Source organism: Leuciscus leuciscus (genome assembly GCF_965113295.1).
Source record: "Leuciscus leuciscus genome assembly, chromosome: 8".
NCBI lineage: Eukaryota > Metazoa > Chordata > Actinopteri > Cypriniformes > Leuciscidae > Leuciscus > Leuciscus leuciscus.
This window is the reverse complement of record NC_138732.1, coordinates 20869520-20894808: the sequence shown is the minus strand read 5'-3', so window position 1 is coordinate 20894808 and position 25289 is coordinate 20869520. Positions and strand designations below refer to the sequence as shown.

The 25289-nt window shown below is 37.1% G+C and overlaps 4 protein-coding genes across 9 annotated transcripts; 2 read left to right on the top strand and 2 right to left on the bottom strand.

Annotated features, from left to right (window-relative positions):
* Window positions 1-1967: 1967 nt before the first annotated feature.
* Window positions 1968-7714, bottom strand: fibpa (fibroblast growth factor (acidic) intracellular binding protein a). Its single transcript, XM_082178632.1, has 11 exons — window positions 7439-7714; window positions 7064-7174; window positions 6770-6968; window positions 6545-6671; window positions 6320-6420; window positions 5096-5229; window positions 3735-3843; window positions 3517-3580; window positions 3347-3433; window positions 3161-3258; window positions 1968-2300 (listed from the first exon to the last, which is right to left on the bottom strand). Exons 2-11 carry the CDS (start codon window positions 7146-7148, stop codon window positions 2231-2233), a joined length of 1074 nt encoding a protein of 357 aa, XP_082034758.1. The 5' UTR covers window positions 7149-7174; window positions 7439-7714; the 3' UTR covers window positions 1968-2230.
* Window positions 7715-9136: 1422 nt separating this feature from the next.
* ccdc85b (coiled-coil domain containing 85B) lies at window positions 9137-12827 on the top strand. The gene is made up of 2 exons (XM_082178647.1): window positions 9137-9981; window positions 10099-12827. Exon 2 carries the CDS (start codon window positions 10258-10260, stop codon window positions 10858-10860), a length of 603 nt encoding a protein of 200 aa, XP_082034773.1. The 5' UTR covers window positions 9137-9981; window positions 10099-10257; the 3' UTR covers window positions 10861-12827.
* Window positions 12828-13646: 819 nt separating this feature from the next.
* Window positions 13647-18557, bottom strand: fosl1a (FOS like 1, AP-1 transcription factor subunit a). 4 transcript variants are annotated; one of them, XM_082178623.1, is made up of 4 exons: window positions 18037-18557; window positions 17154-17411; window positions 16054-16161; window positions 13647-15960 (listed from the first exon to the last, which is right to left on the bottom strand). In XM_082178623.1, the coding sequence occupies exons 1-4, from the start codon at window positions 18193-18195 to the stop codon at window positions 15388-15390; spliced, it is 1098 nt and encodes a 365-aa protein (XP_082034749.1). In that variant the 5' UTR covers window positions 18196-18557; the 3' UTR covers window positions 13647-15387. The 4 variants fall into 4 exon arrangements, with proteins under 4 accessions (XP_082034749.1, XP_082034750.1, XP_082034751.1 ...); XM_082178624.1 differs by having other exon boundaries at window positions 17154-17414; window positions 18043-18557; XM_082178625.1 differs by having other exon boundaries at window positions 18043-18557.
* A 2533-nt stretch (window positions 18558-21090) lies between these two features.
* On the top strand, window positions 21091-25202 carry yif1a (Yip1 interacting factor homolog A). 3 transcript variants are annotated; one of them, XM_082178643.1, is made up of 9 exons: window positions 21091-21163; window positions 21469-21510; window positions 21882-22123; window positions 22307-22411; window positions 22732-22810; window positions 23697-23754; window positions 23942-24097; window positions 24200-24293; window positions 24371-25202. In XM_082178643.1, exons 2-9 carry the CDS (start codon window positions 21480-21482, stop codon window positions 24527-24529), a joined length of 924 nt encoding a protein of 307 aa, XP_082034769.1. In that variant the 5' UTR covers window positions 21091-21163; window positions 21469-21479; the 3' UTR covers window positions 24530-25202. The 3 variants fall into 3 exon arrangements, with proteins under 3 accessions (XP_082034769.1, XP_082034770.1, XP_082034771.1); XM_082178644.1 differs by having other exon boundaries at window positions 21107-21163; window positions 21472-21510; XM_082178645.1 differs by lacking the exon at window positions 21091-21163 and having other exon boundaries at window positions 21170-21506.
* Window positions 25203-25289: the final 87 nt, after the last annotated feature.

Sequence of the window (25289 nt, the reverse complement as noted above, 5' to 3'; positions counted from 1 at the left end):
CCAGGATGAAAATTCCTGGTCTGCGGCCCAAATTCCAAAATTCCAAATGTGTCCAGCTCAACGATAGAAAAAACAGCATACAGATTCACACACACATGCAGCCAACCCCCCTCCATACACACATATGAACCAGCCCCCGCGCACACACACACACACACACACACACGAAGGCAAAGACCCCACCTGGTTTCATTTAAACTCACCCCCCACAGCCTACAACTTTCTTTCTCTCTTTTCCCCTCCACCTCAAGTCACCCTTCATCTCTCCCATCTTTTTCGGTCTCTCGCTCTCTCTATTCCTTTCATTCGGCTGGATATTTATAGCTTGGGAGAAGCTAGTGGAATGTAGACAAAAATTGGAGAGCAAACTAGAAAGAGAGAGAGACAGAGGAGGCAAGGGTAGAGTGAAAGAAGGGAGGATAGGACACACGTCTTACTTGGAAAAGTTGGTTCTTTTTTTGCAGTCTAAATATTGAAACTGGAGGTGCTCGCAGGCTGATATTACTAGAAATGAGAGGCAATGGAAAGACTTTTACTTCACAAACTCAAACAACATAGCATGATTTAAAAATTTGAGATTGTGGCTTGAAGACCAGATCTATGTAAATGCACTCTTCAACACCATTTCTCTTCTGGGAAAACCAACAAAAATATTGATGACTCATCCTGCACTATACACATTTTTGTCTAATCAAAAGCTCACTAAAAAAACAAAAACAAATACCAAAGAAATCTAAGTTATTTGTAACTTCATAAACAGAATTCCGTCAAATGTATTCAAACACACTTGTCTGAATTAAGAATTGTAATGTTTTTTTTTATGAAATATTGCTGCTGCTGTTAAAGGATTATTGATTTGCTATTCGCCGACTTAAATTTTGTTGTTTTGTCAATATGAATTGTGTTGTGATGTTAAGAGCTCCTATTTTTATATTTATTCATTGTCACCGTTCTTTAGGTTTATGTGTCAAGTGCTGATGTCTTTGTATATAGTATACAACCTTTTAAAACTTAGATATCTTTGGTTTATAAGGTGAACATAAACCTGTAGTTGCCTTCACAAATGTATTGGCAGAATGAGGCATTTTAATAAACAAATTACAAATGGGCAAAACAAAGAATCACTAAGAAAACTTGAAAAATATATAAATACATTGGTGCCTATTCTCAACAGTTCTTTTTTTTTTTTTTTTTTTTTTCTAGAATAAGAATGTCCTGCCCACTAATACTAATAATTCCCATTTCGATAAGAATAAATATGGCTGGATTCAGAAAAGCATACTTAATTTGGCAGAAATAGTAAGAATAGTATGTTAGTAGATATACAATATATTTGCATTTATATAAGCATGTAGAATTACATGATTTGGTTTAGTTGAGGCTTTACATACATGTAATAACTCTGTTGTCAAATCACAAAATCAGTTGATGTTGGAGGCATTGCATTCAAGCTTTATCAAATTATACAAAGAAATAAACATTGTTTTGCTCTGCAAATGACAAAATGGCAAACAAATCTGTTTGCCATTACTCTTGTACCAAAAAAAACCCCTCTAGAGTAATGTGGTAGGGCTGACAGCTGTCATTACACACCATTATTGCAAAAACACACATGTACACTGTGCCACCAAGACCTAACAAATTGTGGCCCCCTACAGCTTTCCCACCCCCCAATGGGCCCACACACAGACCTCACACCCATCAGTGCGCCATTGCGCCGACTTATCCTGGTCAAGCCAGAGGGGTCAGGAGTTTAAGGACCATAAGGGCTCAAGCCACAACATCCTTTGGACTGTTTGCATGTTAATTATCATTAGGACCCCCAAATTATGTCAGTCAAATAAAGTATTATCAGGGCATCATTTTGTTCCATCCATCATTACCAAATACACCTTTTTTTTTTTCAGTGGGTTTGCTAAAAGGGAAACCCACAAAGCAGATTTAATGAAAACACAATGCAGACAGTCTGTGGAAATCATGCTGTGTTTATTTACAAGTCATACAGTTCTGGAGGCCAAGGGGTGAAAGAATGAAACAGGGATAGAGGGAGAGGGAGGTGAAGACATGGACAGATGGTAGGGGTGTTTGGGTGGGGGGGCATATTTGAGAAAAGATTAAAGAAAGATGATAGACAGGAGATATTAAACACCAGGCCATAAATTCATCAGATGCTAGACTGCATGCAGATGAGTTATTATGAAGAGAGAGAAAAGGTGTAAATGAAGATTCTTTACTCATGGTACATTTTAAGGATGCAACTTTTGATAACTCCCATGTACCTGGTCCAGACAGAATGATGCCTGGGAAAAAAAATCGGAGAGAGATTTAACAATGTGTCACAACATAAACTTTTTTTTATGTCTTATAAGAGCTTGTTTTTGTTAATACATTCAAAATGTTCGCTTTGACCAATCAAAAGTTTGAGGTCAGTATGATTTTTTTTTTTTTTTAAGAAATCAAAACTTTTTTTGAGCAAGAATGCATTACAATTATCAAAAGTAGACTTTTACACTGTTACAAGAAAAAAATCGATTTCAAATAAATGCTCTTCTTTTGAATTTCTATTCATCAAAGTATCCTAAATAATCACAGTTTCTATAAAAAATTAGGCAGCACAACTGTTTTCAACTATGATAATAATAATAAATGTTTCTTGAGCAGCAAATCATCATATTATAATGATTTCTAAAGGATCGTGTGTCACTGAAGGCTGGAGTAATGATGCTGAAAATTCAGCTTTGCCATCACAAGAAAAAGATATATTAAAATATATGAAAACAGTTATATAAGAAACATAAGAAAACAGTTATTTTAAATTGTAATAATATTTCACAATATTTTTGATCAAATAACTGCAGCCTTGGTGAGCATAAAAAACATTTGAACGGTAGTTCAGGATAAATACATATTTTCCAAGTGATTTGAGGTGTCGTGATTTGGTTTGAATAAACATAAAAAGTTAAAAACACATTCCACAGTGGTTAAACCACATAAATGACTGGACAGGAAACAAAGGTGACTACAGATAAAGCAATGTGCATTTGATACAGTGACCCCCACTGGTTGCAAAGAGAATTTCCCCTGAACAAAGACCTCCATATAAAGCAATTGTCCAGAAAAATACCAAAAGAAAATATACAACAGCCATAGTGACACTTACTTGAAGGTGTCAAGGATATGTGCCGAGTTAGTATAATGAGTAAGGTAGAGGTTCACATCTACTGATGTCCATTTGTCTGATCGGCAAGGTTCAATAAACTGTGAAGAGAAAAAAGAATAAATGCTTTGTGAAAAATGTGAGTGCTTCAGACCTGATAGATGCTATTATAAAAAAAATTTAAAGTACCTTTTCAACAAGGTCAATGAAGAAATCGCGGACATCTTTTGCGTTGATTAATTTGGCAGCGATATTCACAAGGCCTCTTGAGAGATTCTACAGCAGAAGACATATTTTGAAATCAAAAATCATGTAGTAAAGCATTTATTTCACAAGAAACACATGATCAACTCTCTTACCTTAAAATTGGCTTCCATCTCGATGAAGACATTAGTTTTACCCCGCAGAGCAGTGCACACTAAACTGAGTGGATGAGAGGTTTCATTATTCAGATGGCTGAGACAGAGGGAGTAACCATGCACCATTTGGACATTTACAACAGCCCTCCTCAGACTCCATTCTAATCTCTATTCTCCCCATCCAAATCACTCACTCACACACAGTGCTGAACACACACCTTTTGTGTTGGTCTAAGAGATCCTTGTCTGTGATTAGAATTTTGAGGTCTTTGAGGTCTTGAAGGAATTCCTTATCCAGATCTACATCCATGTCCTCCATCATGTTATCTAATGGTAAGAGATTGTGGATTTTGAAAGTACAGACAGACAAAAAAACACATAGATGAAATTATGTGTTTTTTCTAAACTACAAAAGTGATCAGACAGAAGATGTCCATTATTAACCTCAGATTAGATGCTCAAGAACATACAGATGTAAAAACATTAGGACATTTATGTAAGGGAAAATGTGCAGTCAGGCTTTATCGCAAAAAAAACAAACCTGACAGGGTGATCAGAACCCTGACATGACAGGGAGGGGTTTAGTACCACACTGATGGGGTTTATTTTACAACACTGACCAGCGCGAAAGATGTAAAAGATGCTCGGACAGTTGATGGAATTGCCAATAGATCGTTCAGGCCAGTGCTGCGTTGTCACAAAAGATTGTCAAGTGTTTTTAAGTCTTGCCAATTTAAACTTTCAAGTGATTTTAAACCATTCAAGTGCAAGATGTAAAAGAGAACTCAGTGTCCTCGTACGTATCATTATTATTATTAAAGTGACTGTGTCATTAATGTTAATCAAACAACAAAAGACAAAAAGAAAATCACTCACTGCTCTTGACTGAATAACTTTTGTCACTTTAACATAGATTAATCTATATTCAATTCATACAGTGAAGACTATGCAGTGTTGTTTTGCATTTGATTATTCAATTTCTGTACTAGAGTACTTCTGTTAGACCTACTTGAAAAACTTAAAGCACTGTTTATTTCATTTGTGTCTGTTCTATGGTTTATTTGTGCCTATAATTTGTTTATTTGTTCTTATTGTATTACTGACTGTTCACTTTTCTTTAAAGTCCCCCTGTGGTGAAACTCAAGCTTTTAATGTTGTTTATGTCTATGATGTGTTTTTAATATGCTTTAAGACAAACCATGTGCAAATTCATAAGTCAACACCATCGCTGAGTATTTTCTCTTTGAAACTGCAGTGAACCAAGGACAGTCTCAAAAACACGGTCCTTGAAATCGCTGGCGTTTCTGACGTCACAAACTACCATGTAACCAAAAAAACTTTTAAATATGCAATTTTGGTGATCAAAGATGAGTTTTAAGGGATACAATTATTGACTACAGGGGGACGTTAAAACTGTTAGAACTTTATATTAGTTTTTGCAGTGGTATCGAAATTGGAAATGAGATTGTGACATTTAGTTTAGTAGCCATTATACAAGAATATTTGACCACTGATTGCCACGATTGACCAATTTCAAGTATTGCAGTTGGCTGTGTAAGAGCTGTGTAACTGGTCTTACCAACAGCTCCTAGAGTCCAGTTGTTGATGAGCTGCCCAGCACAGAAGGCAAAGTCCTGGAAGGTTAGATACAGCAACTTTTTCTTCCCCGTCTCAAAACGATTATTGGCAAAGAACACTATTGCAGCATAGTCTCTGGAGGAGGAATTGGCAAGATCGTTTAGCAAGAGAAGGTGAAAAAGCACCAAATCAGCACTGAAGCAACTGTTCATGGGATGAATATATCACTCAACATTTACCAATACATGTTTAAGATCAAGTGTATCTGTTAACATTATTTACATGAAAACCAACATTAAAGGGTTAGTTCACCCAAAAATGAAAATTCTGTCAGTAATTACTCACCCTCACGTTGTTCCAACCCCGTAAGACCTTCGTTCATCTTCGGAACACAAATTAAGATATTTTTGATTAAATCTGAAAGCTGTCTCACTCCTTCTTCTAAGACACTATAACTTGCTGGCCCAGAAAATGCATTAAAGAGATCCCTAATATAGTCCAAGTGACTACAGTGGCTCAATCTTAAGTTTATAAAGCGACGAGAATACTTTTTGTGCAAAAAAAAAAAAAAAAAAGACTTTATTCCACTATTCATTTCCGAGTTATTTCACGTAGTGTAACTGCGTAGCGCTTCTGTGTTGCGCGTCACACATGACCAGCGTCGGCCAATAGTGAGCCTACGTGTGACGTACAACACAGACACGCTGCACTAAAACACTACGTGAACTAACTCGAGGCCCAGAGAGAAGGAAATGAATAGTGGAATAAAGTCGATATTTTAAAAAAAGTTTGCGCACAAAAAGTATTCTCGTCGCTTTATAAACTTAAGATTGAGCCACTGTAGTCACTTGGACTATATTAACGATGTCTTTAATGCATTTTCTGGGCCAGCAAGTTATAGTGTCTTAGAAGCCTATGGAGAAGTGAGACAACTCTAAGATTTAATCAAAAATATCTTAATTTGTGTTCCGAAGATGAACGAAGGTCTTACGGGGTTGGAGCAACATGAGGGTGAGTAATTACTGACAGAATTTTCATTTTTGGGTGAACTAACCCTTTAACAAAGGTTAATCAATGCTCTAAGAATATATCGCTCATTGTTAGTTCATGTTAGTTAATGCATTAACTAATGTTAACAAATGAAACCTTATTGTAATGTGTTACCGAAACTTCAAGGAATAGATCTAAGCAGAGTTATTTAAGCAAACGTTCATTTCTTTCTCACCTTGCTAATTGATCAGGTAACAGAAAGTGCTGCCGTATGTTTTCCACAAGGGGGCCCTTGAGTTCTTCCACCACTTTGAACACTCGCTTGAAGTTGTCAAACTATATTTGAGGAGATAGATATAATCATTTAATTCCCAAAAGGGTCTTGGAAAAGCATCCAAGCATAAATCTTAGTTATTATCAATGAGAAATATATAGTTTCAAATAGAGTAGTTCACCCCACCTGTCTTCTGCAGCTCTTCAGCGTAATGCCTGTCTTTGTGCTAACATCATCAAGGTCTTTTTTTGTTCCTTTGGAGAGTTTTTTCCCCAGGACCTCTCGAACAAACAAATCATCAAAAGCATAATACCTAGAAGAAAATGTGAATAAATGTACTTTAAACTCAATAATACAAAACTATTCAATAAATAAACTATTTCATTTGGCAAGACACAAATCAGTGCATACCGTTCAATGAGCATGGCTTGTCGGTCTGGCGGTATCTGAAACAGAAGCTGATTGGCTAGTTTAGCTGGGTGGTGTAAAAGTCTCTCGCACATCTGGAAAGTTCTGTACTGGTCCATGGTGTCACTGAGCAGCACCTCTGCACTCACCTCACACTCCTCCATTACACCTCCTTCTATCCGCACCGTCACTGCATCATTCACTATGAAGACAACCACCCATGTTATAAATATAACATACATTTCTAAGCAGGTATTACAGTAGTTCATAGTCTCATGCACTAGGCCTATACTTTACCTGTATATCCATTCAACCACAGTTGATACACCTCTTTGTCCATAATGGTGGTGTTTCCAACAAATACATCCAGCTCCACAGACATCTTGACATCGGCAATGTATGTTTAAGCTGTACAGAGGCACATGGTCATGGTAAGTTAATACCAAACAGATGCTTTTAACATCCAGTGACTTTGAGTTGCAAGGATAGTCTCACTCTTTGGCACTTTTTGCAAGTCAAGAACAAACAAGACTTAGCTACAGTAACCGAAGCTACGTCCGTTAACTAATCATTAACCATTTAACTAACAGTTAATCCCTAACACAATTTAACACACCACACATCTCAGACATGCTACATGACGTATTTTCCAAATATCCTAAGTGGACTTACCAGACACACAAGCGTATTAACTGGTTGGCTGGTTTTTAATCACTCAGATATCACAACATTAGGTTTCTTTTTTGAATGTCTAGTTACTTTCAAAATGTACTCGCTCGAAAAGATAAGCTTATCGGATACGTACGTAACGTTAGAAATAATTATCACGAGTCGATTATGCATTGGTAACCATCACAGTTATGTTTACCAAACACAAACTGTCAAATCGAGCAACTTCGCTTCATCCATAGCAACAACACACCGTTATGATTACTTCCGGGTGTGCGCCGCATTCGTTTTACGTCACATTCACGTGACTGTAGTTTCGGGTAGTGAGTGTTCGGGTATCACAACAACTGTATATTAATATGAGCCCACCGTCAACTGAACTGGTCTTATAGTCAAATAGTGATATTTGTGACTTTAATAGGTTTGAATAGGAATACTGAAACTTTGAAGTTACAAAATATAGATGTCAGGAGGAGTAAAAAGAGATTTTGCTACATTGAATAGATCCTATTAAAGGACATATCCTACAATTTGATTGTTAAAATGGAATGCGTGGTTTAAAAAAAAGAATCCATCATGGTGATAGTGGTAGCCTTCTAATAACAAGAGCTTTAATTTCAGGTAGAGGTAACCTAGATAACCAAGAAAAAGTTACTGACATCACAATTCTGGTCTATGATGCCCTTGAGCCATTTATAAAGGGAAATGTCCCTGCCCTAGCATAGGCAAAGCATCTGTGTGGTAAACAAAGAAACCACATTAAAACGTTCACATTCCCTAGTTCACCAAAATCCCTCAACATTTTAAAATGTATTTTGAATCGTAAATAGACAGGGAAATAACATTTATAAGATGATTTTATATGAGAACATGATCTGATGTATTATTATAATGAAATACCAGACTCAGAGACAGGATTATCATCAAACAGGTATTTATTGGACAGATAAAACGCACAGATGAAGTAGGTGAATAGCGAGGTGAATAAAGAGTCATTGATGATTGATAATAGTGAATAACAAAGTAATTTCCTTTTACCAGGTAGCTTGGGAGGAGACTATGACCGGTGAGTGGAGGAGACTGAAGAGCACACACTTCATGGATGGTTGGAACAGGTTTGGAAACAAATAGTAAAAACACATTTTTAAAACAGGAGTGCTTAGTTGCAAATAGTTTCTTACATTTCCAAGAAGAAGATTAGACTAACAAAGACATATTCTCTGCTTTCAGTATGTTTCCAAGTAGCCTATAACCATACCATCATTACCAGCTTATTATTGAATATTTCATTACAATAATGTTAAATATGTATAGGCTACTTTTTAATCCCATGCACAGCAGTTTAGGCAACATAAATCTAAATGTTTTCCTTGCACCCAAACTGCAATTAATTAACTGAATCCACCAAAGGAGCGTAAGCGTGTTTTTGACATGTCCTTATTATTCTGCACCTCTCCCCTATTGTCTTGCATGCCTTTGTTCACCCCTCCCGCTCGTTTATCCGAAAGTGTGGCCTGTTTCCATTTTCACTCCAGCAACCCCCCTCTCACCCCTGGCCCTGGTTAACACCCACATTGTTATGTCCTCGTGCGAGCAATTGTGCTGGAGAGCGGGGAGGAAGGATGTGGCTAAATACCATGGCTTAAAGTAGAGAAAAACCTTTTGTCACCCTTTCCGTTAGTTTTGTGTGTCCCGTGTGCATGCAGTCTCATCGGCGCAGTGGGAAGACCTCATCCAGAGATATTTCAACATAAACTTGTATTAATAGCCTTTGAAATACAGTATATCTTCAGTGGTAGGAGTATCATGAAGCTTTAGACATTAGAAACAGCTGTGAGAGGGAAACTCTCTCACTAGCCAGGAGACAGTGCAGATTTTACGGTAAGGGAAGAGGGGAGGGGGTGAAGAGAACAGGGGGAGGAGAGGAGGAGATGGGGAAATTCACTGCCTCCACCACCGCCAAAGGAAACACTGTAATCTCAAGGAACATCTCAGCGAATTCCTCAGGAATCACCACGAAGTAAACCCGCAGGCTGCCTCTATACATTTCAACCTCGTTGATTCGGATTATCCGGCATAGTTTTTTGGTAAAAACCGACCAATCGCACGCAGCACTAGTGTAACCAGCCTGTCCTACATTTTGACTCTGATCTATTTATTTATTTTTCATATTTATAACGCGTTTTAGGAACGCTAGCGATTGGATGTCTTGCTCATTTAAACAGTAAATGATAACGTGGTTATGCCGTGGATTGCACTGGAATGAGTGGAAGTTAGGGCGGAGAGAGAGAGAGAGAGAGTGAGAGAGAGAGAGAGAGAGAGAGAGAGAGAGAGAGAGAGAGAGACGGATGCGGACGGACATTGTGATCCCTGATAATACAGAAGAGAAGAGATGCTACACGGGGATTATTTTAAACCTCTCTGTTGACCTCTCATCCCATCCCGAGGAGCAGGAACAAACGCGATTGAGCGTCAGTGCTTCCCAGAAGCCAAATACTGAGAAATTAATGCTGCCAAATACGATTTAAAACACCGAGGAGAGAGAGGTAACGTTAGGCCTGTTCAGTGTGTTTCAATCGGGATGAGCTTGTTGTTGTAATCGTTAAACATGGCCAAAGACCAGCCTGTTTGCATATAAGAACTGTGATTTTCCCTTATTGTAGGTTATAAATATCGGACCGAAGAGGAAATGGCCGTTTTCTTCGTGCCTGGGTGAGGAATGTTGCGATTCATTTACAGTGACAGACATCTCATGTGCCTCGTAAGACTTAATTTGTAGTTTAACCGCTGTAATATCAATTGATGGTGAATTTGTGTACAATATGGGGAGCGACAGTGAAATATTGAACCGGGAGCTGTCAAAGATGTCCGATGAAGACTTGCTGACTTGTTCTAAGGAAGAGCTGGTGAATCGACTCCGCAAAGAAGAATCGGATAAGATGTCCGCTCTCATACAGCGCGGCCGATTAATAAAGGAGGTCAATAAACAACTGCAGGGACATCTGCTTGAAATCAGGGAACTCAAAGTCATCAACCAGCGGCTGCAAGAGGAGAACCAGGAACTTCGGGATTTATGCTGCTTTCTGGACGACGACCGTCTGAAAGTGAAGAAGCTCGCGCGTGAGTGGCAACTATTCGGCCATCACGCGGCCAAAGTGATGCGCGAGGACCTCGGCGGATACCTCAAGAAACTCGCCGACCTGGAGCGGATGCAGGACGGTCTGGTGAAGGAGAATCTGGATCTGAAGGAACTTTGTTTGGTGCTTGAGGAAGAGTGCGTGAGCAGAAGTGATTCCAGCCCGGGTGGCTCCACGGATCTCAACATACCTTGTATGGTGGCCCGGGATGTGGGTGACGGGAGCTCCAGCACCGGGAGTGTTGGCAGTCCAGACCAGCTGCACTTGGTGTGTTCACCAGATGACTGAAGGAGAGGAGCAGAGCCATATTACTTAACCTTCTCTCTTGATGCTGAGACAGACTTTTTGTCTTCAAAAGTAGTTTACATTTTCTGGCAATGACATCTCAGATTTCAGTGAAAAAAATAGACCAGGACTTCAGTAGGCTAGTTTACTCATGGCCTTTTGATGCCATTAGTACAGTTTCTCTATATTTCATTGATTAACATTTTATAGTTGGCAGACCTTTAAAACTTGAGGGAAATTATTGGGTGCCAGGCAAAACAGAATTATTTTTAAGCTTTAAAATGACAGCCTTTTCTTTCTAAACCTGTCCTCCTGCTGGAAAATCCATCTTTAAGAAATAGTTTACACAAAAATGCAAAATCTGTGTTCATTTACTCACCCTCATGTCATTCCAAACCTGTAGACTGTCTTTCTTCTGCAGAACACAAATGATGATATTGTGAAGATATTTATTTCGAAGAACTGTTTTTATTCATAAAATAAAACTCATAGGTGTCCAAAACAGAATTGGACCCCATTGACTTTTATCGTACAGGCTTCACAAACTGGGGGTTTGTGAGGGAACTGCAAGGGGTTCATGAAAGCTAATAATTAAATAATAAAAATAATAATAATTTTAAAATAAGACAAAATAAAAAAATATTTTAGGGCAAAGTTTTTCAGCTGACAAAAATGTTTGGGAATCCCTGTATGGACAGAAACATAAGCATTTTCATAATATCTTTTGTTTTCTGCAGAAGAAAGAATGTCATACAGGTATGGAATGAATTAGAGTAAATCATCACTTTCCCCTTAAGCTGGTAGCTGTGTTTCTGAACATGGTGGCCGGTTTCTTGGTGGTCTAAGCTAGTCAAAAACCATCTGGACCACCTTAAAATGATATGACAAACTGGTCTAATTCTGGTCTGAGACGGCCTACCGGCTTGAACTTTCTAGAACCCATCCACCATGTTTCAAAATCTTAACATTTTCCTGCAGGCCTATTTATCGTATTAGTAGCATTATTTGAATGTATGTTTTTCCAAGTGTTGCTGGAATGTTTCCTCTCATCTCTTACAGGGGTTGTAGATAGGGGCAAATTAGGATTTAGTTTTGGGGTTGACATTTTAAACAACATTGGGAGAAACTGCTAACTTTTACCAGGTTTTACTGTGCACTGATCTGTTCACGGGCTGATGTTTCTCCTATGATGCACTATGACAGGGCTGCAATGAATCTTCAATCTTTAGAGATTCACATTTTTACTGATTAGAGCCATATACTACAATGATCTGTTTGAGATCATTTACAAAAAGCACTGAATCATTTTCAACAATGGAGAGGAACTGGTAGTATCAAATGATTGTGCAAAGCAAAGCCTCCATTGTAAGCAGATCAGATTTTTTGTGAAATAATATGGCTGTTTCGCTATTGCGGAGGCCCAAGAATGATTCACTGGAAATGCACATGTTACTAGACCACTTTTCTACAGTATGAGATTGTTATTTCTTGTTTATTTTGAACTGGACAGTATAATTCACTAGATGTAGTGACGTGTGCTCCACTAAACAGTGTTACTGTGCTCTGCACTGAATCCAAAATGAACTTTCTTTTGCATTAACCCCACTTTAACTATAGCTGTACTGTACAAAGCTTTTTGTGTTCAGTTGTTGCTTTGACAATACTTTAATTAATACATGCTGAATTGACACTGATGTTTGGAGGGGAAAACATTGACAGAAATGTAGTTTTAAAATTATTGTGCTATATATATATCATTTTTGTTATATTTGCTGCATTCTACAAGACCCCTCCTACCTAGGATTGTTCTGTTGTACATGTTTTTATTCCAAATATATGATCAGTATTATTTCAATGACTTCAGTTTTATAGCTACAAGACCCAGCTCTCTGATTGGTTAGCATTTGCTTTGTTTCAGGCTATGCTCATAGTAATTGAGATAGCTTTAAATACACTTGACTGACACACCATGTCCTGTTCTGATCTTTTTTTCCTCATACTTCCAAAAACAAACAAAAAAAGATATATATATTGTATTAAAGCATATAATGACATTTTCCCAGTCATGGCTTAACGAGGCCGTAGTCATGCTGTAGCTCAGGCCTTAATTTATTGATGTTTCACTGTTTTATTTTTGGCATGCTGTTTGCACAGCAGCACCGGAGCCAGAAATACTTTCACTGTGACTGGCATACAGAGGTCCTTTCAACAGAACATGTGTTCGCCGGTTCATTCAGTACAAACTCTTCATTATCTCAATCATATGTTCTCATGTCCCCTCTAAGTGACTCACTTGAAATCCGAGCGATAACAGAGGACGCAGTGTGGAGGAAATAGGGTCGCCATGTTTATTTAATATGCTCTCTGTATTTATGATGTTTTTACCTCATACGCGCGCTCTTTTACTTTCTCACTTTTGTTTATCCAGACTATTCATCTTTAATTGTTTTTAATGTATTTTCCATATTTTTGTCACCATAGGCTATTAATTGCACTCTTAAAAATAAAGGTTCTTAATTGTTCCATGAAGAAACTTTAACATCAGTTGAATCTTTCCATTGCACTGAAGGTCCTTTTATAGTGGAAAAAAGTTCTTCAGATTTGTTAAAACATTTTTCACACTTAGAAGAGAGAACAAATAATTCTTCTTCTATGGATGTGAAAACCCTCTTTTTAAGTGTGATGATAATTTTTTATTTTAATAATCCTCGCACACTTGTCATGCAGAGCACATGGTTTTTTCCCATAACCACAAGCATGCAGATGACACGAAAAAAGAAAACACAAAGTTTGTCCTGAGTAGAAATTTGATTCTTTTTTTATTCTTTCAAAACATCACATTAAGATCAACACTGTTAGAGGAGGGTGTTTAACAATTGTTTCCAGTTCAGAGGCAAATGTGTTTGTGACTCATTGAACTTTTTTTGACATCCTATTAGGAAACTGCGCGCTTAACCCCTCCTCACACCCCTGCTCACTTTCCATTATGTAACTTACTAAGCATTTACTTCATTGCTTATATCCGTGTGCCCCCTGATATAACATTACAGCTACAAATACACTTTTGAAGGGGCAAAACTTAAACAGTTTTTTCATACAGAATAGAAATAAATGGAATTCCTAATTTCAAGGCACTATTATTTTACATCTCAGAACAACATCTCAGAAGTCATAATATTGTGTAGTATTCCCAATAGCAGCACATATTTTCAGTAATTGTTTATTTGATGTTAAACAGCATGCAACATGTTTCCAGTAAAAAGTATTTAAAAAAATATCTTGTTTTCAAAAATAAATACAAAACTATATGTGTTCAAGCAATAGTAGAATCTTATCCAATACAGTATAAAGAGTCCATCTTAATAATTTACTTCTACTGGCCTGTGAATCATTCACTTTTGTACTTGTAGGGAAAACCCACTGTAGTGTAGCCACTGAAGTGTTCAGTGAAGTTCAAATATAATTTAACCAGTGTAACAGTAAACCGGTCATTGAAGTGTACATTCTCAGTGTTGAGATGTGGTGTTGCAGACATTGTATGTAAAGAACCAGGTGGGCTGCATCCCTTCAGTTTCTTTAAAACTAGCTTATTCAGCACACACTGTTATTATAACATTATGTTTCTTAAAACCAAGGTTAAAAACATAAAATGACATGACAAAGAAATAGCATTACACTGGCTGTGTATATCCACAAACGTGCACAGCAAGACAGTTACCAATACAAATTCAGATCCATCAATTGAAACCATAACATTTCTAAAATGAACATACTAATAAATAACTTAATAGACACTCTTTAAAAATGTCTTTAAACATCCCTTCCTGAAAGGCATAATGGTTGTGCTCTCACTAACTCTCACAGAAACTTGCTAGTTGGCCAGATATTTAAGTGCGACAGTACCGTCAATGATATACTAAATCTGTAGTTAAAATAAATGAATATATATCAATAATATTATCATTAATGCCACTACAGTCAAACGTTATGGGCTTTAATGTCAGTCAGTTTTCTTTTCAGTGTTATATACAGTATATATATATATATAAATACAGTATGTGCTGTGATGATTTCAGTCTACTTCATATGAAAGATGCTTTACCTCTCGTTTTGCACTACACATGCATAAGGTGAAGTGTGTAATTTCTGCGCCACTATTTCTTTCACCAACTGAAATGGCAAAAATAAAGACCATTTTCAAACCGTTTTCCGAAACAAATCACACTGTCTGTTATGGGTTGGACAAACAGATGCCCCTGGTTTAGCCAGTTTTACTGATCAGCCAACGAATGGCATAGTTGTGTCTCCTTATTAAGCTGGGACAGGGGAAAGCGTTTCACCGTCAAAACCGTTACACACATCACCTTTAACTCGTGCTTCTGTATTCTTATAATACATTTAAGTGACTTGATAATAGCCATTAATAAAGGTAAACAGAATACACAGGTAAAAGCATAACACATGCCGTACTTGCTTATGCTTGCGTGTAGTAGTAAGGACACTTTTGGAAGTCATGAACACGTTGAGAAATCAAAGGGTAAGGATGGTTGGTGAGTTGAGAGAATGATCTGACTGATCCCCACTGCTGCTGCTGCGGCGATGAGCGACACCACACGGCTGAGGGTTACGAGAAGGCTGGCTGGTACCGTGTTGAGAGGGGGCAAGACTGAGGGCTTGGGATGAAGTCACTGAGCTGGTATCCATTGAAGATGGGTAGCTGAAGACCAGGCTGGCAGTAAAGGGAGTCAGAGATGGAGTGGAGATGAGGATAGGAGTATGAAGAGACTCTGATTCTAGAGGTACGCTGGTAACAGTGGAGGCTGAAGCTGGAGGTGGGATGGTAATTTTGGGTTTGGGTTTTTTAGACTTGGTGTAACTCTTTGATTCTCCAGAGGGTCCAGGAAGATCAGGATCCGCAGGCTCAATCTTGATTCCACTCAGTGATGGGAGGTCATTGTTGGAGTCAGAGTCCGAGTCCGAGTCCTGGACTTTGCAGATGGGTTTATGGGCCTCGAAGACCAACTCAAGCTTTTCTTTTTGCTTCTGAAGCTCTGCAATCTCCTTCTGCAGACGTGATTTTTCATCCTCTAACTGGTCAGTTTGCTGTGAAAAGTTGAAACGTTCAGTGTTTGGGTCCAAGAAATACAAAGACATTTCAAATGAAAGGAAATGTCAAATGAAGCTAAATGAACTTACATTTTGCAATGTGTCAGTCAGTTCGCGTCGACGATTCCTGCACTTAGCCGCCGCCATTTTGTTACGTTCCCTTCTAATTCTACGGCGCTCAAGTTCCTCAGTGGATAGCTGGAGTAAGAAAGTAAAGCAAATGTAAGAAACATGTAAATAAATTCATTTTCATGAGGTAGTTTGACATTGTACACAGGTAGGAAATGTAAAAAATAAATAAATAAAAAACAAATAATAATTGATAATAGTAATAATAATAATATATAAAAATATATATATATATATATAAATCATAAAAAATTAATATAATTATAAAACTTTGTGTCTAATTGGAACCATGGTCAACTCAATTTTTATAGTTGTTAAACTTGTGGAAATACTGCCATCTAGGGGATGAGATTTTTAATTATATTTCAAAAATCATCAACTACCTTACATTCTAAGGCAAAATGACAATTTTCATCTCTGTAAATGCTCTATTATGAATCTATTTATATTGACTCGCTGTCTTTCTTTTGTGAGCATCATTTGCAGTTTCCTGTCCTTGTATTGATGAATCACCTGCAAACACCCTAGTGACTCAGGAATGAGTCATATTCCTTTACTCCAGTGAATCACATGATATCCCATTTCCTGTCTCAATATTTCAGTCTCACCCTGCCATACTCAAGACTTGGATGCATGAGTCAAGAAGGATTTCATGAGTTAATATTGAACGAGCATCTCTGCGATTCATCTTCGGTAGATGCTGTCTAGTATCTAGAATATTATAAAATCATAAGTATTTAAGAGTCTTATTCAAACATACTTTTACAGCTCAATACATAGTTCACACTCTTCAATAAGCCCAAATGAGATTCACACCCTATATGTATAGGCAAACACGGTCACAGATCACACATACACACTACAGACTCACAACAGGATATTACACAATCTGTGTCTTCCACTCTTTGATTTAGAATACACGCATGACTGGGTTTGGATTTGGTTTTGGCCAAGACCACTGACAAAAATGGAGAGGATGACAGGTGAACATGGTGACCAACCATGCTGTCACAGTCTCCCATCATGACTCATCACGTAGACAGACCGACAATTAAACTTACATGCTCATTATTTCTGCTTCTTGTTGAGCTGCCGACAGCTGTAGCTGCTCTAATAACACCTGGCCGGGATAGATGTGATAGAGTAAGTTGAGGATTCATAGATGGGATTCTTGGTGGCAGTGGGTAAGATGGTCGAAGTGCCCTGGATGGCCCCGGGGTGCCCAGAAGGGAGGGCTGAAGCATCCATTGAAGGTCCTGGTTTGAAGTTATAGCATTAAGACTGGGCACAAACTGACTGGATCCTGCCACAGAATACTTCTGCTTTAAAGTACAGGAGACACAGATAATATATTATAAGTTACCAAGGCATTGGCATCAGAGATTTAAGGAGGAGACTTTATTAGATCTCATTATGACGCAAAAAACCCATTGTTGTTGTATTTGCAGAAACACCCAGATATTAACACACCAACCTGAATAGGCAATCACACTTATAAAGATAATAACATTTTTGATAATATCATTACTTCACTACTGTAAGTTATGCTCTTATTTGGTCAATATAATTTAAACCAGGGATTCTAATTGTACTCCAGGGGGTCCACAAAGATATTTAAAACGTATGGAATTAAATGTTTCATGACAATTCAAACATGCCAGACTAACGTTACTTCATGAATATGAATTACAACTAATTTCTAATTAAAATAAATAATATGTCAAGCATTTCAAGTATAATGATATGTTAGTTTTAAAATATCACTGAGGTAACGTTAATATATCTTTAATGAACAATGAAAATGGTACTGTAACTGTCAGTTATTATATACTTGGTTATATTTAACCTAACGTTACTTGCTTAAATGTTAACTGAAACTGTTTTGAAATCTTAAATTCCTGAAAGAGTAAAACATATTATCTTGTTAGATAAGATATAAAAGACGCTTACCTGTTGTTGTTGCTGTTGTTGTTGATGGTGGTGGTGTTGTTGTTGAGTTGTGACAGTGGTTGTAGTGAGAGATGCAGAGCTCGAGCCTGATCCAGAGCTGCTATCTGGGAAGGTCCGGTCGATTCCTCTGCCCAAGTTTCCGTAGTTGTACATGTATGCCGTTTACTCTTTAGTAATCCAAGGAAAACTGTTGTCTAAGTCCGTGAAACTCTGTGTTGCTGCTTTCTTTTCTGGATCTGCTTCCCGAAAAGGTTCCTCCTACTTATATCACTGACAGTTCACGCGAAATTCAAAAGCAAGTTAAAAATCCACCTTATTGCGGGAAAGCGGTAGAATCCACCACGAAATATCTGGGGGAGTCTAGAAGTTTCTGTCAACGTTCAAAATTTTCATATTGCATACAGCGATAGAATAAAATGTAAAAAGAAAATAAAGTTTCAGCATATATATAATACAGTTCTGTTTTTCTGCCAGACTGGTGGTTCCAAGTGTTCACGAGAATAAATATGTGATCAAGAGCCGTACAGTTTGCGCCCCTCCCAACTTACGGGAAATGGTGCAGCCGGTCTTATGAATGACGTACGGTCACATGGAAGAATACGTATATGACCATATTTGGATTTTTCCGGGAACTCCTTCTGCTAGTGATATGCGCTCTCATCTCTAAACCGAAACTTGAGCTTTTTACAGCAACTTTAGTTTTTTATAATTTAGTTTTTTAGTTTATACATCTATTCAGAATGTTTTTCCTGAACTAGCATGCGGGGTTATGTTAACACTTAGTAAGCAGTGTGTGGTCTACGTTTAATTGGTCACACACACCAGATCACGTACTCTTCCGATGAGTAAATGTTAAGAGAGTGGTTGATCTTCCACAAGGGAAGTCGTGTGTGTACACTGAGGTTTCAGCACGTTCCTGTGGAGAGACCACTTTAAAGCACTATACACTGAATGAATGCTATGAATGAATGAAGTGTCATGAAACAATTTTCACTGCTTTTCACCATTTAGCTGAATCATCCTTACAGCAGTGAAAGGGAAAATGATTCATGGTGTCAGGGAGTGAAATCTTGATTCATGACCTTTCCTTCTCTCTTTTGAAAACCACAAATTATTGGGCAGTTCACCGTAGACCTGCAATCTGGTTTATTTTGAGCGCAAATATTTTACAATCATAGAAGAAAGGCTACTTGAACCAAGCCTTTTTTTATGTAAGTTGCTCTCACTCAGTCCAATTCCTGTTACAATGTTCACATCAGTGTCAGAAAAATATTTGCTTGGGTAATTTTTATACATTTGGTGGCATTTTTGACCTAGTTAAGTTCTTATCCTGGTCCCTCTGACATCATTCGTACTTCCTGAATTTACAGTGCCAATTTCTACATACTGTAAATATGTTTTTCTTGTTTTTTGTGAAAACACACAAAAAATCTTTTTTTATTTTAAGTTTTATTTTTATTACCATTCAAATACAGTCATTGTTGTTTATGACCACTTTTCAAAGCATATGAGCATAATTTTCAGCATCATTATGACTCATTTTGGACTCTTACAATGCACTGATCTGATTGTGCCAAAGGAAATGTTTGTAAAAATGAAACCACATGGCTGCAGGAGATATTGTATCCCCCCCCCCCCTTCAGATTTCTTCTGGCCAAATCTGGTTGTTTCCAGAGTATATTCCAGGAGTGTTAGTGCCTCATTAAGTGAATTATGACATAAGCAGAATGGAATGCTGTGATGACACACCCCTTTTGCAACTCTCTGCAACATGCCTCAACATGCAGGCAAGGTGCTTCTTGCCCAGTGAGATAGGATGTGATATTACCCAAGGCTTGGTACTGATGCAAGCTATTTACGTATGTTGAAGTTCTGGACACTAAGAAATTAAGGGCACTCCCCAATGCCAGTTATTACACGTATCCAACCAAATATGTTGCTATTCTTTCATTTATCAAAAAAATCTTACCAGCATTATACTAGATAATTTTACAGTTTACCAGATAAAAATAAATAAATAATAAAATTTAAAAAAAGCTTATTATTTCTCACACACTTAGGTGTAATTATTGCTTATTATGATGTATGAATGCTTTTATTTAAATGATTTCCATTCTCATAGTAATTGACTTTAAATGTGACATTAAAGACATGAATTTAATAAATTACGCATCATTTCATCATAAGAGAAAGGCCATAAAAGATTCTAAATTGTTCAATTGTTTGGCCTATTACAACAAATATATTCGGGGTGTCTCAACTTCATGACTGCAAAAAACAGTGAAACATGAAAAAGGACAATGTGGCGGTTATATCTTTAAGATAATCTCTCTCTTTATGTCCAAATCAGTTAAATATCTGTTCAATATAGGCTATATTATTATCATGATACTCATGAGACTTGAATTTTCCTGCATAAAAGTTGAAGCTGTGTTTTTATGAAGTTGTAATTTGACACTTTTATGAGAATACTGACAATTAAATGTCACCAATTAAAAAAAAAAATTATCAGTGTGGCTCTACAAATCAAATGACCTATGATTCTTTTTAAGTATCAGAAGCACAAATCACATGTATTTGTTATGAGAGCGTTTAGATATGTTTAATAAACTATTTTATCAATAACTACAGACCAACATTTGGTCCCAGCTTTCTAGCTAACCCCTACTGAGTGAGACCATTATTTTATTTTGTATTTAAAAAAAAAAAATATTAGTTTATTATATTTAAATATTCATTGAGCCATGGTCCTTTTACACATTTAATTAAACGTATAAGAAAATGTAAGAAATAAAAAGGGATGAAGCTTAATATATGCAACTGATTTACTGTGTTAAAATCATAGACAGTAAAAGAAAAAGAAAAAGAAAAAGAAAAAAAAGAGAAAAGGAGGGGGGGGGGAGGTAAATGTATTTTCCTTTCGGTTGCCTAGTACTACGCAGCGCTACTACCTTTTTGATTGCTTTGTTTGCAGCCAATCAAAATGCAAGAACTTCAGTCCACGCAACCGTCATTCTAACCAATGAAATTGTGATGTTTTTCATCTCTGCCACGCAGGCACATTTGTCATCAGCCAATGAGAAGCGAAGCGAGGAGGGTGTTATAGGGTGAAGGCGTATCTGTGAGTATAAGCTAACATGAGAACTTATTTAAAAAAACAATATTTCAAACTTATATTATACGTGACTACCAGTCGTTTGTATCCGCATGAAGATACATGTATTTGTAATCATTTTGGTATCACATTCAAGATTAATCGGACATGTTTTGTTAGTCATCTTTCAGATTAGCAACATAGCAAGCTAGTATATTATTACTTGTCTGATGCTGACATCAGATGCAACATTTTAGTGGGGAGACTTTAATCGCTTAGATTGCAGGTTTTTTTCTGGTGAAGCTGATCAAATTATTTTTTGGAATTCAAAGCAGGAGAGAAGATGGATTTTCAACAGCATGGACACCGGGCAAGTACGTATGAAAGAACGTGGCAAAAGATTGTTGTTCTTTGACATACGTGGACAACTAACGTTACATACTGTACTTTAAAATCAGCAAAGTCTGTAATGAATACATCACGTGCAGTTTGGCACCAAAGTACAGTGCAGACTGTAGAGTAACTGATTAGTTATCTTAAACTAATTAGATATCTTAGTTTGATGACGTGCTGGGTGAACTCTTTGCCACATCACATGTAATTAGTATGGACTGCTTTTATACCACAGGTCATAGTAAAAAAAATTAAATGGAAAGAGGGATGTTCTGCAAAGGGGATGTTGCTTTATCCGTAATTTCTCATCGTACAAAAAAATTAATACAAATAATTGTTTTTCTCCATGCAGCAAAACCCAGAGCCAGAGCATCTCCACCCAGTGGGGGTCCACTTCTTTTTGATGACACCAGTTCTGGGCCTCCTCCAATGAACAATCAGAACTACTACAGTTCAGGTTATAATATGGCTGAAGTGTCAGCGGGTGGTCAAGAGCCTGGAGTGGGCAACCTCTTTGCAGATCCGATGGCCAATGCTGCCATGATGTATGGCTCATCACTTGCCAATCAAGGCAAGGATATTGTGAACAAAGAGGTGAGATGCCATGTTTGACTTGGGAGGTACACACTGATATGTTATGATAATGTGTGAAAACAACTGATCTAACTATAGATATCAATCATGCATTGCATCTGGCTTCTCAAAAATGTTAATTAATTTGATTTGTGTAGTTGATTATTATTATTATTTTTGTCCACCCTGTAATCTCTTCTGCAGATTAACCGATTCATGCCAGTGAACAAGTTGAAGAATTTATTTGCAGTTGATACCAAATATGTCATGAAGAAACTGATGATTCTCCTTTTCCCATACACGCATCAGGTAAAATGTTAATTATTAAATCAAAGAGATAATTAATGTTTATTAACATTATTTTCTCATTTGAATCAGAATTACTACTTTGCTATACACTATTTTGTCTCTATATATTCTTAAAGCTAAAACATTTTAAATGGAGCACAAAGTTTATTTAATCAGTTTTACTATTTTGTCCTTTTATCATAAATTAATTTCAAACTTGTCTTGCATCACCTAAATCTAAATTATTGCAAAATTATTTGAAAGGTTTGTCTTGCCTTTCTTTGAACATGTTTAATATAATGTTTTCCTTTTTTTTTTTATGTTTACTCTGATATCATCAGGACTGGGAAGTACGTTACCACAGGGACACTCCTCTCACACCACGCCATGATGTCAATGCTCCAGACCTCTACATACCCAGTAATTGATGTTTATTATTCATTTTGAGCAACCTGAAAAATCACTGATCTATGTGTACAACATAAATTATTAAACATCTTGAAAATAATTTTAGAGTTTCTCTAAGGCCCAAAACAAACATTAAGCAAGTATTTGAATGCACGCTCAAGCTCAATTTTGTGCATTACTGCACTCTAAAAGTGTGTCAGAGCACAATTCATAGTATGCACTGCGTTCTCAGCATTACCACAAGTGCTGATGTGGTGGACATTTCCATAAACTGTCTCCTCCTACGGCTAGTATTCTCCCTCCAGTCAGCCAGGTCACTTTTTTCGGGTAATGGCAGAGCAGCAGTTGAAGAGAATCTTTGTGAGTTAGTTCGATTTTATAAACATGTTTATAACTGGCTAGCTACCCGCATAATTACAAGTCCTGATGGCACAGACATTTAAAGGGAACTCTACTGCTCCCTTGAGTACTAGGCTTTGTTAAAGACGTATTCCCCCGGTTTTACTGCCTAGTCCCAGACTGTTTGAGCTGTTTTAACTGAAAGCAACTTGCACTGATATATCTTTTTCAATATGTCAGTGCCATTGTTTTGTAGAAATGTTTTTTTAAACTTATAAAGCTACTTAAATGCCATAATTGAACTAAGGCCTAATCCTGGCTTAATCTAAGCCCTGTTTGTGAAACCGGGCCTAAGAGTGCACAACAAAACTATGCTTACATTGCATTTGCATCTGTTGTCACATATTTACATATAGTATGCATAATAGTAAGATCAGAAACAGTGTATTGGTGAATTTATAGATTTGTAGTGTTGTTATTAATTATTATATACAATTATTAGTTGATTTATCTGCTCAGTGTAGAATTCCTCATCAAATTCTTTTTTGTTTTCATTTAGCAATGGCTTTTATCACCTACATTTTGCTGGCAGGAATGGCTTTAGGAATCCAGAAACGGTGAGTAATGGTGATTATCATAGGAGAAGCACACTGATGTGTCATTTTATAGACATCCTGTTGGATTTGTATAACAATAATTAGTCAGCTAGCCTATGACATTCACTGATGTGACCCTATTAAATGGGATTCATAAATGTTTCATATGACATGTATATGATTTATACTTTGTTTTCTCTGTGTTCAGGTTCAGTCCAGAGGTTCTGGGTTTGTGTGCAAGCACAGCTCTGGTGTGGATCATTATTGAAGTTCTAGTCATGTTGCTCAGTCTTTACTTACTCACCGTTCACACAGACCTCTCAACATTTGACCTTGTTGCCTACAGTGGATACAAATATGTGGGGTATGTTTCTGTTGGATATTATATTGTATTAGAGCCTAGTTTGTAATTGGGTTATGTGTTTTTTATATAGAATTAAAAACTATTTTTGTCTTTGTCTTTCAGGATGATTTTAACAGTGTTGTCTGGACTGCTCTTTGGCAGTGATGGCTACTTTGTTGCTCTTGCTTGGTCGTCTTGTGCCCTCATGTTTTTTATTGTGAGTTTTGTTTAGGAGTTTGTTTAAAAGTGATGCTTACGCATTTAAGTTTTTCATTCTTGAATTTTTTTTTTCAGGTTCGTTCTCTAAAAATGAAGATCCTTTCTTCAATCTCAGCAGACTCCATAGGTGCAGGAGGGAGTGTCAAGCCCCGCTTTCGCTTGTACATAACTGTGGCATCTGCTGCCTTTCAGCCAATCATCATTTACTGGCTCACCGCTCATTTGGTCAGATGACCTACAGTATTTATACTATGAAGGAACTTATAAAATGACAATGCTGGACTGGGATGGCTTCAAACTTTGGCATTGTTAAAAAAAAAAAAGTGACTTACCATGATTGTGTTTTTTCACAGAGGATTTATGTGGAATGATCTTCAATATTGGCTTCATCTGCAGATCAGTTGTTGAAAATATAATCTAAAAGTTTTACGGGATTCTGTTTTTCTGCCATTTTCACATGGAGAAAATGGGAAAATGACCATTCGACTGCTCTTGTGACTTTGCCATGCTGCTTTAGTGTCACAAAATCCAGACTTCTTTTTAAAGGGATAGTTCGCCAAAAATTAAGATTTTGTCACCCTCATGTTTTTCCAAGAAAATAAATACTATGGAAGTCAATGGGTGCTGTCAACTGTCTGGTTACAAACATTCTTTAGATCATCTTTTGTGTTCAACAGAAGAGAGAAACTCATACAGGGTTGGAAAAACATTAGGGTGATTAAATGAAAAAAAATGTGGGTGAACTATCCCTTTAAGAAGCATGCTAATCTGCCCAGTGCTGTGATTCTTGTGTGATGTGTAATTGGTGAACACATGGTCAACTCAAGTGCCCTTTTTCTGGTTATCTGTGCATGAATAGCAGTGTTTTCCTCTTTATAGCAAAATAAAGTCCATAATTTAGGCCTTTGAGGTGTGTAGAACTGTTTTCATCTTGAAAATTAAAATACTTGACTTTTGCTGTGACAGTTCATGCGCTGTACACTCTGGGGCAAAA

Coding starts and splice junctions, on each gene's coding strand:
- fibpa (XM_082178632.1), bottom strand. CDS start 7,148: ATGTCTGTGGAGCTGGATGTATTTGTTGGAAACACCACCATTATGGAC. Junction 6,672..6,769: donor CAAGCCATGCTCATTGAACG/GTATGCACTGAT, acceptor ATTTTCTTCTAG/GTATTATGCTTTTGATGATT. Junction 6,421..6,544: donor TGAAGAGCTGCAGAAGACAG/GTGGGGTGAACT, acceptor CCTCAAATATAG/TTTGACAACTTCAAGCGAGT.
- ccdc85b (XM_082178647.1), top strand. CDS start 10,258: ATGGGGAGCGACAGTGAAATATTGAACCGGGAGCTGTCAAAGATGTCC.
- fosl1a (XM_082178622.1), bottom strand. CDS start 18,195: ATGTACAACTACGGAAACTTGGGCAGAGGAATCGACCGGACCTTCCCA. Junction 17,415..18,036: donor AGCAACAACAACAGGTAAGC/GTCTTTTATATC, acceptor TGTACTTTAAAG/CAGAAGTATTCTGTGGCAGG. Junction 16,162..17,153: donor GAAGCAGAAATAATGAGCAT/GTAAGTTTAATT, acceptor TTCTTACTCCAG/CTATCCACTGAGGAACTTGA.
- yif1a (XM_082178643.1), top strand. CDS start 21,480: ATGGATTTTCAACAGCATGGACACCGGGCAA. Junction 21,511..21,881: donor ACAGCATGGACACCGGGCAA/GTACGTATGAAA, acceptor TTCTCCATGCAG/CAAAACCCAGAGCCAGAGCA. Junction 24,098..24,199: donor AGTGGATACAAATATGTGGG/GTATGTTTCTGT, acceptor TTTGTCTTTCAG/GATGATTTTAACAGTGTTGT.